This window comes from Mesocricetus auratus, unplaced genomic scaffold, assembly GCF_017639785.1.
Source record: "Mesocricetus auratus isolate SY011 unplaced genomic scaffold, BCM_Maur_2.0 Super-Scaffold_100007, whole genome shotgun sequence".
In the NCBI taxonomy this organism is placed as follows: Eukaryota; Metazoa; Chordata; class Mammalia; order Rodentia; family Cricetidae; genus Mesocricetus; species Mesocricetus auratus.
Window position 1 is genome coordinate 72287017 of NW_024429191.1, and position 17700 is coordinate 72304716.

At 42.3% G+C, this 17700-nt stretch overlaps 2 protein-coding genes across 8 annotated transcripts in view; one reads left to right on the plus strand and one right to left on the minus strand.

Moving 5' to 3' along the window:
• Nucleotides 1–5489: 5489 nt before the first annotated feature.
• On the plus strand, nucleotides 5490–12783 carry Ankrd40cl (ANKRD40 C-terminal like). Of its 2 annotated transcripts, XM_040749522.1 has the most exons (4): nucleotides 5684–5962; nucleotides 7395–7469; nucleotides 8458–8633; nucleotides 9850–12783. In XM_040749522.1, exons 1-4 carry the CDS (start codon nucleotides 5923–5925, stop codon nucleotides 9991–9993), a joined length of 435 nt encoding a protein of 144 aa, XP_040605456.1. In that variant the 5' UTR covers nucleotides 5684–5922; the 3' UTR covers nucleotides 9994–12783. The 2 variants fall into 2 exon arrangements, with proteins under 2 accessions (XP_040605457.1, XP_040605456.1); XM_040749523.1 differs by lacking the exon at nucleotides 7395–7469 and having other exon boundaries at nucleotides 5490–5962.
• A 2528-nt stretch (nucleotides 12784–15311) lies between these two features.
• Luc7l3 (LUC7 like 3 pre-mRNA splicing factor) overlaps nucleotides 15312–17700 on the minus strand; it is a 28674-nt gene continuing 26285 nt past the window's right edge. For 2 of the 6 annotated variants that reach the window (XR_005878396.1, XM_040749521.1), the window contains 3 exons: nucleotides 17308–17448; nucleotides 17097–17202; nucleotides 15312–16644 (listed from right to left, as the gene is read on the minus strand). Coding sequence is in view for 4 of the 6 variants with exons in the window: in XM_040749521.1 (XP_040605455.1) it covers nucleotides 16620–16644; nucleotides 17097–17202; nucleotides 17308–17448 (272 nt within the window). In the remaining 2 variants the exon portion in view is untranslated. Of the gene's footprint in view, nucleotides 17449–17700 lie in introns of all 6 variants that reach the window. The other 4 variants (XM_005075833.4, XR_005878395.1, XM_013117676.3 and 1 more) reach the window with 4 other exon arrangements.

Consider the following 17700-nt stretch of genomic DNA (forward strand, 5'->3'; position numbering starts at 1 on the left):
AGGCAGAGTTTTTCTGTAGCTTTAGAGCCTATCCTGAACTCACTCTGTAGGTCAGGCTGGTCTCAAACTCACAGAGATCCACTTGTCTCTGCCTCCGGAGTGCTGGGATTAAAGGCATGCACCATCACTACCCATCTCAACATGTATCTTTTATTTACTAGATATTTCAATTTAGAAAATAAATTATTTTTGTTTATTTAAAAATTGAGTACTTGAAATTTGTTGTTACCAGGATTGTTATTCTATAATAAAATGTGTGGGTTTTTTGGGGGGGCATTTTTTGCTTTTCAAAACAGGGTTTCTTTGTGTAGCCTTGGCTGTCTTAGAACTACCTGTGTAGATCAGGCTGGCCTCAAACTAAGAGATTTGCCTGCCTCTGCCTCCCTAGTGCTGGGATTAAAGACATGTGCCACCACTGCCTGGTGCCTCTTTTCTCTCTTTTTTTATTTTTTATTTATTTATTTATTTTATTTTGGTTTTTCAAGACAGGGTTACTCTGTGGCTTTGGAGGCTGTCCTGGAACTTGCTTGGTAGTCCAGGCTGGTCTCGAACTCACATTCTCTCTTTTTTTAAAAGACTAAATGGCATTTTAAAAATTAAGAAAAACTAGTAATATTAAAATACCACAGCCTATTTATGCTGTATTTTATATCTTAGTTGTGTTTGAAAAATGTTTTGATCTTTGGAAACATTAAAATAAATAATGACATTTGTGGTTTAAAAAAATACCACAGTCTAAAAAAGATTAAATGATATTTTTTAAATTAAGAAAACTAATTATATTAAAACATCACAGCCTAGAAGCCTTTATTGCACAAATGTCTCACTTGGATGATGAGGCTTCAATTTGGGACATTTTCAGAATCCTTTGGGATAATCTTTGAAGATCTTGGAAAAAAGATTTCTGACTAAATAAAACAATAAGAATGAAATCTCACAATGTCAGTGACACTGCAGAGTGACAGTTAGCTTGATAACAGTTTGGCAGCTCCTTAAAACGTTAAGCATAAGGATGGTTCTGAACCAAAATGCAATTCCTACATATATATTAACCAAGAGGAATAAATATCCAAAATCTTGCTGGTCACAGTGTACCCACCTTTAATCCCAGCACTAAGGAGGCAGAGGCAGGTGGATCTGTGAGTTTGAGGCCAGCCTGGCCTACAGAGTGTGTTCTAGGACAGCCAGAGCTACACAGTGAGACCTTGTTTTGAAAAACAAAACAAAACAAAAAACACCAAAATGCAGTAGAAATCTAGAAGAATTTTTTTATCTAGGGTAGACATTAGAAAAAACCAGTTGTTTTCTGGATCTATTTAGACCTTGAAGAAAGCATTGTAGAAAACTGATTGTTTTCTGGGATCTGTGGAGTTGTTTTTCTGAAGGAGCTTTACAGCCTTTGCATGACTTTCATCACTGGCTGGTCCTCGAACACCTGGAGCATCTTACATTATTGGGTACTGCATACAGAGCACAAAAGAACTATGAAGTTGCAGGGGTGATGCTTTTCTTCAGAAACTATATGGATTAGATCAGTGGCTTTGGTATGAGGAACTTGTTTCACTCAAAAAACCACCTTTGTGTAACAACCAATAAGTACTCCTTTACACAGCTGTTTGGGGTTCCATTCTTTTTTTTTAATTTTTTAAATCTTTTTTTATATATGTATTTTATATTTTTTTTATTTATTTATTTATTTATTTATTTATTTATTTATTATGTATACAATCTTCTGCCTCCATGCCAGCAGAGGGCATCAGAGCTCATTCAAGGTGGTTGTGGGCCACCATATGGTTGCTGGGAATTGAACTCAGGACCTCTGGAAGAGCAGTCAGTGCTCTTAACCGCTGAGCCATCTCTCCAGCCCTGGGGTTCCATTCTTTTTTTTTTTTTTTTTTTTTTTTTTTTTTTGGTTTTTTGAGACAGGGTTTCTCTGTGGCTTTGGAGGCTGTCCTGGAACTAGCTCTTGTAGACCAGGCTGGCCTCGAACTCACAGAGATCCGCCTGCCTCTGCCTCCCAAGTGCTGGGATTAAAGGTGTGCGCCACCAACGCCCGGCCCTGGGGTTCCATTCTTATGAACTATTCCTCCCTGCTGTGACAGAGTGTGAATTGCATCTTGGAGTGACCCTCTTTCTTTGATCATCCCATGAAACACAGAACATCCAACACCAAAGTCTTGTGCAAGACTGTGGCAGCATTGACCATCATAACTCAAAATGGGACCAAAACAAATGTCCATTACTTTATGCTTGCGGGGGCGGGGGGGGGGGGGAGGAGGATACTGACCCAAACTGTAGCATGGATGAGCCTTGAAAACACTATGCTAAGTGAAAGAAGTCAGAAAGTAGATATGTTATTAGGATGAGTAAGGGAAATGACATGTGGCAGGTAATAGAGAATAAATCCAGGATATTATTTCAGAATGATGAAACAATTCTGAAACAAGCTCTCCATGAATGTCACACAACCCTGTGTGTGCACAACAGGAAGAAAAGCCTGACTACTTTCAAACGGTCAGTATGCACTGCAGGGCTAGTCCAGTGGTAGAGCACTAGCCCAACATGCATGCTGCTTGAAGTTTGATTCCCTGATGCCACAAGATAATTTAAGCAGAGTCTATGGCGTGTAAATCACCTCATAAAGATTATTTTGAGGCAGCTCTGGCTGTCCTGGAACTATGTAGACCAGGCTGGCCTCAAACTCACAGAGATCTGCCTCCCTCTGCCTCTGTTGGGGTTAAAGGGGTGTGCCACCATACCCTGATTTTGCTCTTGCAGAGGACCTAAGACTTACGTTTGATCTCCAGAACCCAGAGTGGCTCACAACCACCTGTAACTCTAGTTCCAAGGCATCTGATGCCTCTGTGGACACCTACAATCACATTCACATACTCACACACACACACAGTTAAAATTAAAACTAGGCTTTACAAAATGTGTGTGCATGGGAAATGTGTGTGCATGGGCTTCCGTGTACAGCATGGAAGCAGAAGAGGAAACTGGAATGCCCTTGTCCTTTAGTCTCTGCTTACTCCTTTGAGGCAGGACCTCTCCCTGAACCCATTTCTATTCATCTATGTGCCACCCCAAGGCTTGCTTGCCTTATCTATGAGCTTCCCATGTTGCGTTTTCCAAGTCTGGCTTAAGACTCCTCAGACTCCATTCTTCTTCCCAGTATTCTCCCTAACCCCCAAATCCTGCCTAGCTATCAGCCAATCGTCTTTTTATTAACAACGAGAGCAACACATTTCCACAGTGTACAGAGGGTTATTCCACAGCCCTCAGTTTTCTGCCAGCTAAATGGGATGCCAGCAAGTCCCATCAATTCACCTGTCTCTGCTCTCATAGCTGGGGTTGCAAGCATGGAGGATGCCTGTCTTGTCATATGGATGCTGGAGTTTAAACTCTGGTCCCCATGACTTCCAAGCAAGTGTTCTTAACCAATAAACCATCTCTTCAGTCTCGGGGTGGGGGTTGGGAGACCTTTTTAAAAGCATGGAAAGAAAAACAAAAACGTTCTCAAGAAGCAAAAGAAAACAAGATACAGAAACAGCATCCATGATGCTATATCAACATGGACACCAGTTGTCTTCAGCCTCGTCATCTTGTGTCTAATCGTTTTCCCATAGACTTACACAGGTGTTTGGGTAGGCAAGTGTCTGGAAACATGGGCTTCAATGAGAAATCAGGCAGAAAGCACCAGAGTCACAACCGGAAATATTGATGCAGTCCATATAAGAAACTATAGTTATCTGCTAGGGCTGATTGTGTCCCTCCTTGGAAGGCATTTGACAAAGTGTATAGGTCTTTCTTTACTGAGTCTATTGTTTTTGTTTGTGAAGGCCAGCAAGGACTCAAGCACTGTTTAGTTGGTTCAGTCTATTTCTTCCGAGCACTATGTCAGGGTTTTGTTTTTTGTCTTTTGGTTGTTGTCACCGTAACAAAATATCTGAGATAAACAACTGAGGAAAGATTTCTTTTGGCTTCCAGCTTCAGAGGCCACAGTCGTGTTCACGTGGCACCACCACTGTAGGACTGTGTTCGTTGACAAAGCAAAGCTGTTCACCTCATGGCAGCCAGGGAGCCTAGATGAAAGGAGGGGCCCAGGAGAGCCCTGTCCTCCACTGTGAACCACTCCTCCCCAAAAGACACTGCCTGTATCATAGACCCTATGCTTCCAGCAGTACCCATTTCCTTCCCGTTACATCCCCACCTGTCCTGATGACTTGATATCCGCCTTTACTGTTACTGTTTCCTGTATCTTATCTGCCCATTGGTGTCTTGTCTAACTCATGCTAAAACATGACTGGTTTAATTATAAAATGCCATACTGTATTTTCCACAGCCAGGAGAGCTAAATCCCCTTCGTAGCTTTTATTTTCTGACATTTCCCCCTAACCATCGTTTTGGTTTTGTTTCCTTATGAGACTTTTCACTTAAAAGTGTACTGAGGGCAGGTAAGATGAATCAGTAGGTAAAAGTTCAACCAAGCCTGACAACCTGAGTTCAATTTCCTGAACCCAGTTAAGGAAGATAGGAAAAAACCAACTCCACAATGTCACCCTCTGACCTCCATATGTAGACTTCACCACTGAACTACACTCCCAGGCCAGGAGACAATTCTTTACGGGTCTTCACGTACATTTTGGCAGAGCACACAGTGACTGCCCTTTTCCACAATTCTCTCTCCTCCTCCTCCTCCTCTTCCTTTTCCGAGACAGGAAAGTAGTCTTGGCTGTCCAGGAACTTGCTCTGTACACCAGGCTGGCCTTGTACTTAGAGATCCATCCACCTCTGCCTCCTGAGAGCTGGGATTAAAGGTGTGCACCGCCACAGCCGGGCTCCACAAAGGATTTTCAAGGATGTTTGTACCAATCATCCTTGGAAGGCAGTCAACACCCTCCTGAATGGGTGCACGCATGGGCACCAAGTGGGTGGGCTGACAGAACAGTGTGTGATGGATGGAATGAGTGGAAGCTTTCCTTCAGTAAGCTAGCAGCAGCCTGTCCCCCTGAGCGTTTCGACAGGTGAAGCGATTCAGGGTGCCTGTTTATAGCTTACCACACCCCAACCCAGCTGGCTGAAGTACATTTCCATATCCATGCTCAGGTCAGGCCAGGCAGACCTATTTCCTCCTGTCCGTCACTCCTACCTTCCTCCATTCCTGGCAGGAAGACATCATCAGCGTGGTGATGGGTAGGCAGCTATGCCACCCAAGCCTAATGCCAGCCTGTGCCTAGCTGGCCACTTGACTATTGGTAAGCATTTCATTTTTTGGGGGGAGGGGGTTTCGAGACAGGGTTTCTCTGTATTGTTTTGGAGGCTGTCTTGGAACTTGCTCTTGTAGACCAGGCTGGCCTCGAACTCACAGAGATCCACCTGCCTCTGTCTCCCAAGTGCTGGGATTAAAGGAGTGCGCCACCAACGCCCGGCGCATTTCATTTCTTTGGACCTCAGTTTCCTCATTTGCTCCTTAAGCAATTTGTCTGAATCAGTGATTCTCAACCACACCTGTATATTACAATCAGAGGACTTCAACCATTCCAGTGCCGCCACAGCACCCCAGAAGAGCACCTAACTTGGACTCCTTCTAGGGTGGCTGGCCAGGCAGCCAGCTTCCTGCAGTATGTGTGCATATATCATCTATGACTTCTAGGATCCTACCGTGTTTAGAGGTTGAAGACTACTCAGCTCATTGGATGGACTGTCCATTTGCTGTCTACTGTCAGTCACCCATACAAATGGTCTCAGTCCATATCCCTCCTGCTTTGAGGCTTGCATTTGAGAGCTTGGGACAGTTGTTTGGCTGTGGACTTTGCCCAGCTCCACCCACCCTTCACCAAGCCCCAGCCCACCTCTTGAACTTTGATGCTTGCAATCAAGGAAGCTTTCATGTAACTTCAGAGGGGCCACTCATCTGTCATGGAGGAGCCTGAACAGGACATCAGGGAGAAGCTGGCAGGTGAGTGGATCCTGTTTCCAACAGTCCTCAAAGGGAACGGTGGCAGAGGGTGGTGCTCAGGTGGTGGTGGCTAGTGTTGTAGGTAGTGGGTCAGTCATGACCAGAGCAACCGGGCCAAGGGTTCTCTTCCGGTAAGTGCTATACAAAGGCAAGCAGCAGCCAGCAGTATGTGACGCCAACTGGCACGAGGAGGGCCTTCTGGGTACTTTCTTCTCGAAACCCCATGAGGTAGGAGGTAGGGTTTCTTAAGTCCCGATTTTTGGTTAGAAAATAGGCTCAGGGAGGTTTCACACTTTGCCCAACATGTCAGAACTTGGTGCCAAAGGAAGAATTCGGGCCTGGATTTGCCTCCCCCCTCGCCCAGTAGATTTGGGAAAGTTCCTGGATGGAGTTAGCAGAGATGCACAACCGGATATTGGCAAGATGCTGCTTCAGACAGAAATCTCAGCCTCCTTCCTGGACTCAGGGCTGATGTGGGAAGGAGACACAGCCTCGACAATCTGAGTGCTGAGGAAAGGAACCTTGCTGTCGTGGGAGGAGGGGGCTGTGCTGGGCAGGACTGTCTTCTTGCTGCGAGTATTTGACACTGTCATATAAGTAGGGCTTGCATTCTCGAGAGACCAGGGCTTCAGATTTAGTGTTCTTTGGCTGTTGGTTTTGTTTTAAACTATTTACCTCAACTTCTACACGGTTAAGGGTTCTGCTTTTACCTCACCCAGGTACCACTGCCATTCCCCCCTTATCACCGTCTGTCTCCTCTACTGTCCTGTGAAGACTCATTCATGTCTTTGGAGTCTCATTGTTGTCCTGTGGTGTTGGGAACTGAACCTAGGACCTCAGATGAGATGGGCACGTACTGTGCCACTGATCAGTTTCTTCAGCCCTCCAAGGATTTTTAAGGCAGGGTTTCCTTGTGTAGCCCTGGCTGTCCCAAGATTCACCTGCCTCTGCTAGAATTAAAGGTGTGCAAATATATCACCCAGTTCCTTCAAGTGGTGTTGTCCTGGAACTCTCTGTAGATCAGGCTGGCCTGGAACTCACAGATGGCCTGCCTCTAAAAGATTTTTAATACTTCTTTCCTTTCTGCCGTGTAGCTTTGCTAGAGACCGGGAAACACAAAGTATTATGTACCAAAAATACCAGAGAATAGATTATATTTCTTTCCCACATTAGGCATCACTTCAAAATATAGAATTGGCTTCCTTTCATGACTTGGCTGGTAATTAATAAAAACCACTCAAAATCAAAACGAAGGTAGTGCAATGCTCAGAGGCCCATCTGGAAAGTTATTATGATTTTAGGATTAAAATTACTGACCTTCGCCTGACCTGCCTGAGAAAGGGGAGAAAGGCTTGGGTGGTGGGAATCTGGAAACAGAAGCAAACGCTGGGGACTGCTTCTCAGCCCCTCTTCCCATCTAATGCTCTCCCAGGTGAGTGTCAACAGGGCATGAATTCGCACTTGCCAACTGACCCACGTGATGGCAACCCTGACGACATAGGCCCAGGTAAGGACCTCTCTGTAGAGCTGTGCTCACCATGTGGTTTAACCAGTGCTGCTCTATTTCATACTACCCTTGGTAGTACGTTGGCAAGATTCATACTCAATGCCATAGTCCAAGACTATGCCATACAAATCACATCTAGTGATTGGCACCTTGCCCAATGACACGTATTTCCTAGTAACTTCTCAAGCAGCCAACTAAGTATCATGACTGCAACACATTGCTGCTGCATTAAACACCCATTGTGTATTTTACTTTTATAGGTATGGGTGCTTTTTCCTTTTTCTCCATGTCTATCTGTGCACCATGAATGTGCCTGGTGCCCTCAGAGGCCAGACGAGGCCACTAGACCTCCTGGAACTAGCGTTACAGATGGGTGTCAGCTATCATGCAGGTGCTGGGAACAGAACCTATGTCCTCTGAAGAGCACTGAGGCACCCCTCCAGCCCTCCACTGCACATTTTAAATCTCTTGCTACAGGTTGAAAAGTATAGCCAGGGTAGAGTGCTTACCCTACATGTGTTTAACACTCTGGATTTGATCCCCGACCCTGAGAAAGTCGGTAGGTGTGCTAGCACTCGGAAGGCTGAGGTAGAGAACCCGGAGTCTGTCTGGGCTGCATAGTGAAACCTGCTTCCAAAGATGACCGGGCTGAGAGCTTGCTACTCTTGCAAATGGCTCTCACCCGGCAGCTCACAACTGCCTGTAACTCCAGTTCCAGAGGATCCCACCCTCAAGTTCTCCAAAAAAATAAACAAAAACACCCTTGAGTGACTGACTGGCATCAAACTGCAAGCTTCCGGTTTGTAGACCTGACGGGGGCTCACAACTTAGGTTAACACTTTAAAGTCTCAGCTCATACAGCATCTACAAAAGTTCTACTTACTGCTCAGTTTTTAGGGTCATCTTTGCTGTGACAGTCAATAACGGCAACAATCTTTAAAATGCTTTTTTTTTAATGTAAAAAAACTTTGAATTTCTGGGTGATCAGAGCTGGTGCTTAAAGTAAGAATTCACAACTCCAAAGAGAATGACTTCATTGAGATTGAACTGCACAGACAGGAGCTGAGTTATCAGAGCCTACTACAAGTGAGCTGTTGTGAGCTGGGGATCCATCCAGAGCAAGTGGAAAAGATGAGGAAGCTGCCAAACACACTGCTCAGAAAGGTAGGCCACACAAGTACCCGATTCTGTGGGTAAACGATGTTCTGAAAGCCCGTCGTTTAGTTTGCATATACCAAGCAAGCACAGAGCTCAAGATGCTAAACTGCCTACAGGAGAGCCGCAAGGCCACTCTCAGTCACCTCTGACGATTCCACAAACCCAAACACCGGAATGACAAATGACACCTGATTTTAGACTTTATATTCAGCGCTGCCAATCTCTGCAACACTGACTGGCTAAAAAGACAGCATTGTTCTCAGACTGGAAAGTGGCCTGCTCTTACCACTTAGGGAAGGTCCACCTTTGCAGTCCCCAGACTGTTTCTTTGAATTTCTTTGCTAAGGTTAAAATGTAGATCTAAAGTGTTAATACCAGATTTCATTCCTTAAGTATCTTTTCTTCTGCCTGGCAGTGGTGGCATACCCCTTTAATCCCAGCACTAGGGAGACAGGTGGCTCTGAGTTCCAGAACAGCCTGTTCTATAAGTTCCAGGACAGCCATGGCTACACAGAGAAACCCTGTCTAGAAAAAAAAACAAAAATCTTTTCCACCCCCAGCTGGGTGTAGTGTCACACACCTTTAATCCCAGTGTTTGGGAGGCAGAAGTAGGAGGATCTCTGGGTTTAAGGCTAACCTGGTCTACAGTTGTAGGCAAAACAAACAAACAAACAAACAAAAAACGAAAAAAAAAAAACCCTCCAAAATGCCTCTGGCAATTTTTACTGATGTCTCAGTCATTGATGTATTCTTTGTACACTACTATTAAGTCACAAGAATCATACTTTCCAGATAGCTTTAACATTAAAAAAAAATTAAGCTGGGTTAGAGGGCACACACTTTGATAATCCCAACATCTGGGGAAACAGAGGCAGATGGACCTGAGTTCTAGGCCAGCCAGGATTAGAGAGCTCCTGTCTCAAAAATTAAAATTTTAAGAACAAACCAAGCCGGGTGCTGGTGGCTCATGCCTTTAATCCCAGCACTTGGGAGGCCGAGGCAGGTGGATCTCTGAGTTCAAGGCCAGCTTGGTCTACAGAGAGTATTCCAGAACAGGCTCCAAAGCCACAGAGAAACCCTGCCTCAAAAAACAAAACAAAACCCAACTGCTAACGATTCGCCATGGAGACAAAAACAAATCTGGAATGGCCTGCCATTGGTAAGCTGTATTCCAGTGACTTCATAGTATTCTAGAATCACTAAGTCTTTTCCCAACTTTTAGGACAAAGATATTCAAAGACTCAAGAACTTTCAGGAGATAGAAGTCTTGGTGAAGAGCGGAAACTCTGAATGGACTCAGCATACAGCATCACCTCTGACAGAGAGACCCTGCTACAACAGTGAAGCTGCAAAAATGACTTACTAACTCCAGAACACAAGGGTCTGGCTGGAATCACTGTCAATAAGGCCTAGACCCATGTGACAATTTGGCTAACCCCATTCAAACTTTGGACAAATTCCTCATTCCTAACCTCTGAGAAGGAATTGTTTGACAAACACAGCTACAGTACCTATGAGGCCCAGTTTATTTTGAAGTGTTGCACCCCAACACTGACACTACTACTGAGCTGCACACAGGCCCCACTTACCTATCAAACAGAATGACTTAGGATGTGAGTAAACAACTAACTTCTCAAGGCAGAGACGACCTGTGAGAACAGCTCTCATCACTGTAGTTGATGGCACCTTCACTAGCTTAAAGGTTGGTGGATGTCATATCCCAAGCCAGTTTTCTGCAGTCTACTTTTGGAGTGTTTTAGAAGCCTGTGTCACTTTATAGGCACCCAGCTGAAACTTCCTCTCTAAGCACCCACCACTCCTCAAATATCAAGTCACCTCTGGTCCCTGTGAGTTTAGAATACCAGGGCTCCTCAGGGCCCAGCACACTGTTTGTATTCCCAACTCAGAGCAGTTCCTCATCACCAACTTCCCAGTAGCTGAGATTTGAGGGAAAGGAAATACACAGAGTGAGCACTATCCAACTGCCAGAGGAAAATGGTTTATATGGTAATGTGAACCACTTCATACTCCTGTACCTGCAATGGATGGTATCCAGAACTCTAAGGGAAGGAGCACTGTAAAGATATGCATTTTTGAAGTGTTCCAAGCCCACTATTCCAGTAACAGCTGATTATGACTAGACAGGATGGATCCTCAAGTGACAACTCCCCTAACTGTGTTTTGCTTTCAACAGTACGGAAAATGTAGGCAGGGGCCTGAGGTTCTTCAGATTAATATCTAGAAATCACCATTTGCAGAACACTAAGAACTGTTTTTCAATTAATTTGTTTAAAATAATTTCTAATTAAAACAACAAATTAGGAGGGTAATGCTATTATCCAGTGGCTACAGTTTGAACAGTAATTCAACCACAAGGCTGATGAGCAAATTCTCACTTGCTCTAAGCATACTATACTAATAAACAAAATGGAGGGGGAAGAGGCACACATGGGGCTCCAGTAGCCCAGAGGGCTTTAGATTTTCTGCATAGCTGAGGGATGACCCTGAACCCTCGAACATGCTGGAATTACAGATTCGAGAGCTTCAAGAGGAAGTACAATTAAGTTTTACCTTGAATGTAACAGGAAGCAACTTCACTAAATAACTCCCAAACTGCTTTAAGAGAAATGAACCATCCAGAGAAGAACATTAGACTAAGAAGCCCAGAACATATATAGGTTACAATAAAACCAACATCCGACTCCAATATGCCCACACACAGCCTGCTTATGTACAATGATGGAGACTGGTATGTGCCTCCCTTTGTGCTGTGCTCACGGGAAGCAGTCCAGGTGCCGCTCACAGCAGCCAGAGGAGACAGCAACAGGTAAAGGGAGGTGCACAAGCAGCACCTGTTCTCTTCACCGATCCACCCATTAAGATCCCCGGTTGGCCAGGCAGTGGTAGCACATACCTTTCTTTAATCCAAGCACACAGGAGGCAGAGAGGCAGGCAGATCTGAGTCTGAGGCCCGCCTGGTCTACAGAGCCAGTGCCAGGAAAGCCAGGGCTGCACAGAGAAACCCTGCTTGATAAATGAAGCAAACCGCCACAACAAACCCAAAAACTATCCTCAGCTCATCTCAAAAGGACCAGGTCTCACCCGAGGAGTGGGATGTGATGGAACTGCTAGGAACTAATGCTTGGCTTTGTGAACCCCTAGGCATCCGCTGGGGTTTTTCAAATCCTAATGACTTTTTCTTAAAAACTAAACATTTTTGTTAATACTTTGTGGCACCTAACCCTTCCTTGAAAGGCTGCTTAGAAGCACCCTTTCTCAGGCTGCCATATGAATGAAAGGAAAGATAACACATAGTGTGTGTATGCCTTGTATGAAGTGTAAGTGTGGTAGTGTACTTATAACCTTGGGAGGACTACAAGCAATTGGGAGAAAGGTTTCCAAGTTCCAAGCTAGCCCAGGCCACACAGTGAGACCATTTAAAGAATAAAAGGAGAAAGTGTGCCTTTTTAATCTGCCATGCACCGAGGTTAATTTAGTATGTTTATTAGTCACTACCTACACCAAAACCTTTCCCACTTAAAAAATTTTTTATTAAGAAATAGCATATACACAAAAGCACACAAACATACAATTCAAAAAGAAAATAGCCCGCCCATTCCTCTGAAAGCCCCTTTGCCCTCCAAGGTCATTCTCAAAGTAGCAGCTAACTGTGATTTGTATGTCAATTGTTTCATGTTTCTCTTTCATTTACCATGAACCTCTTTTGACCTTTCCCAAAGTGAACCATAATGCATAGATCCTTCTGTGGCTTGCTTTTTGGGGAAAATATTACATCTTGAGTCATCCATGGTCACATGTAGAGCCGGAAGTTCATGTTCATGCCAGTGAATTCCGTGGTGGGGATGTGTCACACTAGTATCTTCCCAGGGTTTTGTTGGTTTGGGTTTTCTTTTCTTCATTACACAAGATGACATTAAGACATTTGTTCATCCATCTCCTGGCAATATTTAAGAGTTTCTCAAGAGTATGTACCTAGGGCTGAGTACAGCACACTTAGCTGTGCCAAACTGTTTCCAAAGTTGCTCCTAAACAACCTGTTGATAGACAACTGATCTACTGGGGATGGCTGAGGGGAAGAAATAGATCAACTATGAAACTCTGGAAATGCATCTTAATAAAAAATCATTAATTCTGACACAATGAAAATGTCATTTACCCTGTTTTAGCTAACTTGAAACATACTTTAAAAGCAACATGCTCAACTTCAAAGTGCTGTATCCTACATCTCAAAATGCTTCCAAATGTAGTTAAGTGAAAGTGGCAAATTCAGAACATATATGAGAGACACTATCAGATATAGAAGACATCTATTTATATTGTATATATTCCCCACCTCCTACTTCCTGCCCCACCCAAGTGCTTGGAATAGGCAACATCAGAACTCTTTAGAGAAGCACACAGATAACTGAACGGCTGTTGCTTTTAAACCAAGAACAGGCATTACAATTGCAGTTATCAAACAAGTTAAAATGCAGAAATCCTGGGTCCTTTCACAAGCAAATGAAAACCAATCAAAAATATGGGCTTGAAAATCAACCCTGAATAAACTGTCACCACATAGAATGTTTTGTGCACATAGAAGGCGGTTAGGCATACGTACACACATCACTCATCGACTATGCATCTTTAAAAACACAAAGATGTGAACTCAAAAACCTTCACTACTAAATTTCTAGTTTATACATCCCTAAAATTTCTAATTAGATGGCTCAGCTTACAAGTTAGTGAACCACTTTCTCAAACCTCTGGAATGACCTTTGGTCCTCCTGTGACACCAACTATATTCAAGGTGAGAAATGTTCTAGAAGAACATATCTCAGCAGAACACCATGAACAACTTAACAACTCATGATTACAAAGTGCAAAAGTGGTAGCTGGAATCGGCTGCCGAGGCCATTGTCTAGTCTGTCTACACTCTACAGATGTTCGTCTTCTGTTCTCTTGAGTTACAAGGTAAAGGACTATCAGTCTGGGAACTATAAAGTAAAAGCTCATCGGATTTTACAATGAGCCATTTGAAGAATCTCCTCTTTCAGAGACATGGGTTAACAGCATGAGACTTGCTTAAGAAGACAGAAAAGCACACACTTGCACGCGCGCACACACACACACCCCACCCACACCTAATACATACAGACACATGCACACACACAGACTAGCTATAGCTATGAGACTTATAGGAGATTAAGTTAACAGAGATTTCGATTATACTGTTATATTTTCATGAGGCAAAAAAATTAAAAATAAAAAGCATTTTAAAAAAGATGAACTGCTTGCCCTGATTTCAAAATTACACAGTATTTGATTAAAATCGGCTTTCTCCCATAAGACATGACACACACACACACACACACACACACACACACACACACACACACACACACACACACACACACACACACGACAGAGACAGTCAAGTCATCTGGTCTACAAAACAGAAATGTTTCTTACAGTAAGTCAGTACCCAGCCTCTACACCAGATACCTGCATCTGCATCAATAGATCTATGTGTTCACAGAGGATGTCTCGTCACAGAAGCCCACTTGTTATACTTCGTTTAAATTCACTACTGAGTCTAGATGAGGCAGAAGAATGCAATCTGGCATTTCAATACTTGAGCAGATTTCTTACATTATGTTCTTAATACAACGTCATCAAACTACATGCTACACAAAGCAGAGCTTAGAGTCGGGTGACTCTGCATCTGCCAGACAACTATCTTCATTTCCACCCGCCTTCTCTCTCACAACTTCAGAGACAGCCTCCCCACCTAGTGCTGCATCTCTAGATCAGCTGGGTAGGCCAGCAGGGCCCTGTCCCCATTTCTCATACAGTGTCTCTAAAAGTGGTGACTTCATGATTCAAAGTTTGGTAGAGTATTTTACTTCACAACGCACACTAGAAGGAACAGTGGCACAACAGTGAGAAGAGTGAAGACCCAGTCTCTGTGTCCTAACACTGATCAACATGAAGCCATTTACTAGATAAGCCATTTGCTCGGTTTCTTTACCTATAAACTGCTGTTAGCATTGAAAAACTATAAGTCACAAGGAACTGCTATGATATATAGAAACATATGTTCTTGGGGATAATACTTTATACAGTTGAATGGAACTAAGTATAAACATGCTGCTACTTCCATGTGAAATTATTGCCTGCTTTGTTTTTCAAATGTCCTTGTTGCATACACTACACACTCCATATACAGAAATATATACATTTATAAATGGCTAAGACTGGGTTAAAAGAAATTTCAGTATAGAATTTAAAGAAAAAAAACTTGTTGAAAGTTTCTGAATGTTTGCCTAAATCATTTCATAGATTGACAGAGGAAGACAGAGTTTGTAAGGTTATTCAGAACCTTTTACTATTAAAGAAACCTCTCATGGGTGTAAAAATATATTCTAGTTCACTATACACCTTTGCTATTAAAAGCAAATCCAAATTTATTCATAACCACCCAAAATTGAAGCACCATTAAAACATGAAATGGGAAGTTCTATAAAAATTACCCTTCAATAGGACAAGTTAGAAAAATGTTCACTAACACTTGTATTAATAGTGTGCCTCATATTTAAAAACAAGGGACTAGATTGGAGTCAACAGCTTTATTAGAAAAAAAGCAATACTAAACCCTTTCAATGACACAGACAATCAACTCTGTAACAGAAAGTCAGAGATACTTTATTTTCACTTCTAAATCCAAAGGCTAAGTATAGCAGAAGTGTAAAAATGGAATCCCACTCAGTCTGCTTCACATGAATACTAACGTTTAATCCTGTTTTCAAAGTCCGAGACTGAAAACTTGCAATTAAACACTGAGCAAGCCACATATTTAGGCAATATTTCTTAAAAAGTCTTAAAGAAAAAATATGATACAGGACCTAAGTTTTCAAAGTGGCATATGTGCTAATAACACATGTTCTGAAATCTGGTAGGTCACAACAGTCCTGAATTAATTTTTAATAATAATAATAATAAAAAAACATATAACTAACTGAGCTTTATACTTTCTCTATGCCACTATAGCTTTCTTTCACCTCATTTTAATGATGATCTTCACTTTATGCCGTTTTCAGTATTCTTCAAAAAATCTTCAACAGTAGTCCTACAATGCAAAATTTGGGGAAAATTGATAATTAGACAGCATATAAAAGGTAAAATTTTATGACTAAGTGTTGGCCCAGTTGCTAACTGCTAATCATGACATGTGTATTTGAAATGTCTGTATTGTTTTTACATCAAGGCATCAATGTGGTTCTTAGAGCCATGTGCCTGTGTATGCTGCCTATGTGTGAATGGTTCACACAGACATAACTACGCTGCTTTTCTAAAACAGGAATGCCACCAATTTATCAACTAATTGGTACTTCCTTTCATTAGGATTATTTCATCCCACACCACTAGCCCGAAGACTGAAGTTAGAGGTTTTAAGAAAACCTATAAAACCTAGCTTTAAACAGTTCTTTAAGAACCCAATCTCATCTGATAATCAATCAGGTCTTCATGTCACTGATCCACGTGTCTGTCCCTGCTACATGCTGTGGCTTTCAATGTCTCAGCCAGTGACTATTCCTCTATACTATGGCTGACTGCAAATTCTCCTACACAGTAGGAAACATTAAACACATACCTCTTAAAGACTTGAGAATTGCACTGAATGTAACAAGGCGGATAATATGAGGTGTTTATTGTATTTAAAATTCTTTAAAGATATCTAATTCTGGGCACCACTGCATCCCTACACACAGTTGAAAAAAAATTCCATTCTGTTAACATATGATTTGTAAGATTTCACGCAATACACAAAAAACCCCTCTGCGCTTCTTGTAAAGAACAAAAAGGATACACAACAGTTAAGCGTAAAGGTCACAGGCAATAGCATTCAAACACGGATGTGGGTAGAGAAAGGAGTACCTGGCATGAGTACCTGCTTAGTTTGACTGAATCCTTGATTTCTAATTTGGCTTTTCATGGGCCGCTCACAACACCAACGCTGTGTGAGGTATGGTAGTCAGCTGCAATAATTCATAAACCCTACACTTCCATCAATCCAATGCTACTGGCTCTCGAGTTACAGAACAAACTGCATTAGAATGCAAGGCAATAAAGCAAAAAACTAGAAACATCCTTGACAAAGAAATACTAGCAGTTTAATTAAAACAAAGTAGTCCAACATGTGCCTCAGAAATAGTTAAGTTTTTACAGCATATGTCTCTGCCAATGTACCAACACAAGATGGACTTAATACCAAAAAGAAAAAAAAAAACAAAAACAAAAACAGTTCAACCTTGTTATTAAAAAAAAGAAATGACAGCAAAATCCCTAAAAAAAAGGATAATTAACTTTCAATGGCGACTATATTACATACGTGGACAGTAATTTCCAAAGAGGCACACTAATGGGGGCACGAGTCTGCTACAAAATAGCTGAGACAAAACAATGTACCTCAAAATGTTTTGCAGGACTACACTGTCTTTTCCTTCAGAAGAGCCTTTTGTATGTCTTCTTACTCGGCTTAGATCCGTCTTCATCTGTGCATACTTACGCTGCACTGTCAAACAGTAACAAAAAGCCCTAATCAAAGTGAGAAACAATACACTTACCTCTGTCTGATCTGAGGTCTTATCAGATCAGTTTTAATTGGACTGAGTGTCACCTTCAGATTTAATGTCTTCACTGGTCCCATTGACCTCATTCTTAGTATCACTTTCCTTCGATTCAGTGTTTGTGTCTTCACTTTGTTTTTCTCGACTACTGGACTTCACACTACTCTTTTTATCATCAGATCCCCTCTTTTCTGCCATAAAAGAAGACAGTGACCATGGAATTTAGAGTAAAATACAACCAATACATTACTCTTTTAAAAGGGAAACAATAGAGATGAAAGATCCATTTCCCACAGCCTGCAAGAAACAGTTTGCAGAATTCACCAGTGATGTCATAGACCAAGAAGGGGACTGAAAGAAAGCAGAAAGTAAAACAGCAAATTTTCTCAAACTTGTCAAAAGTTGATAAATTCACCTCATAATTTAGAACTTCAGTAAATTTC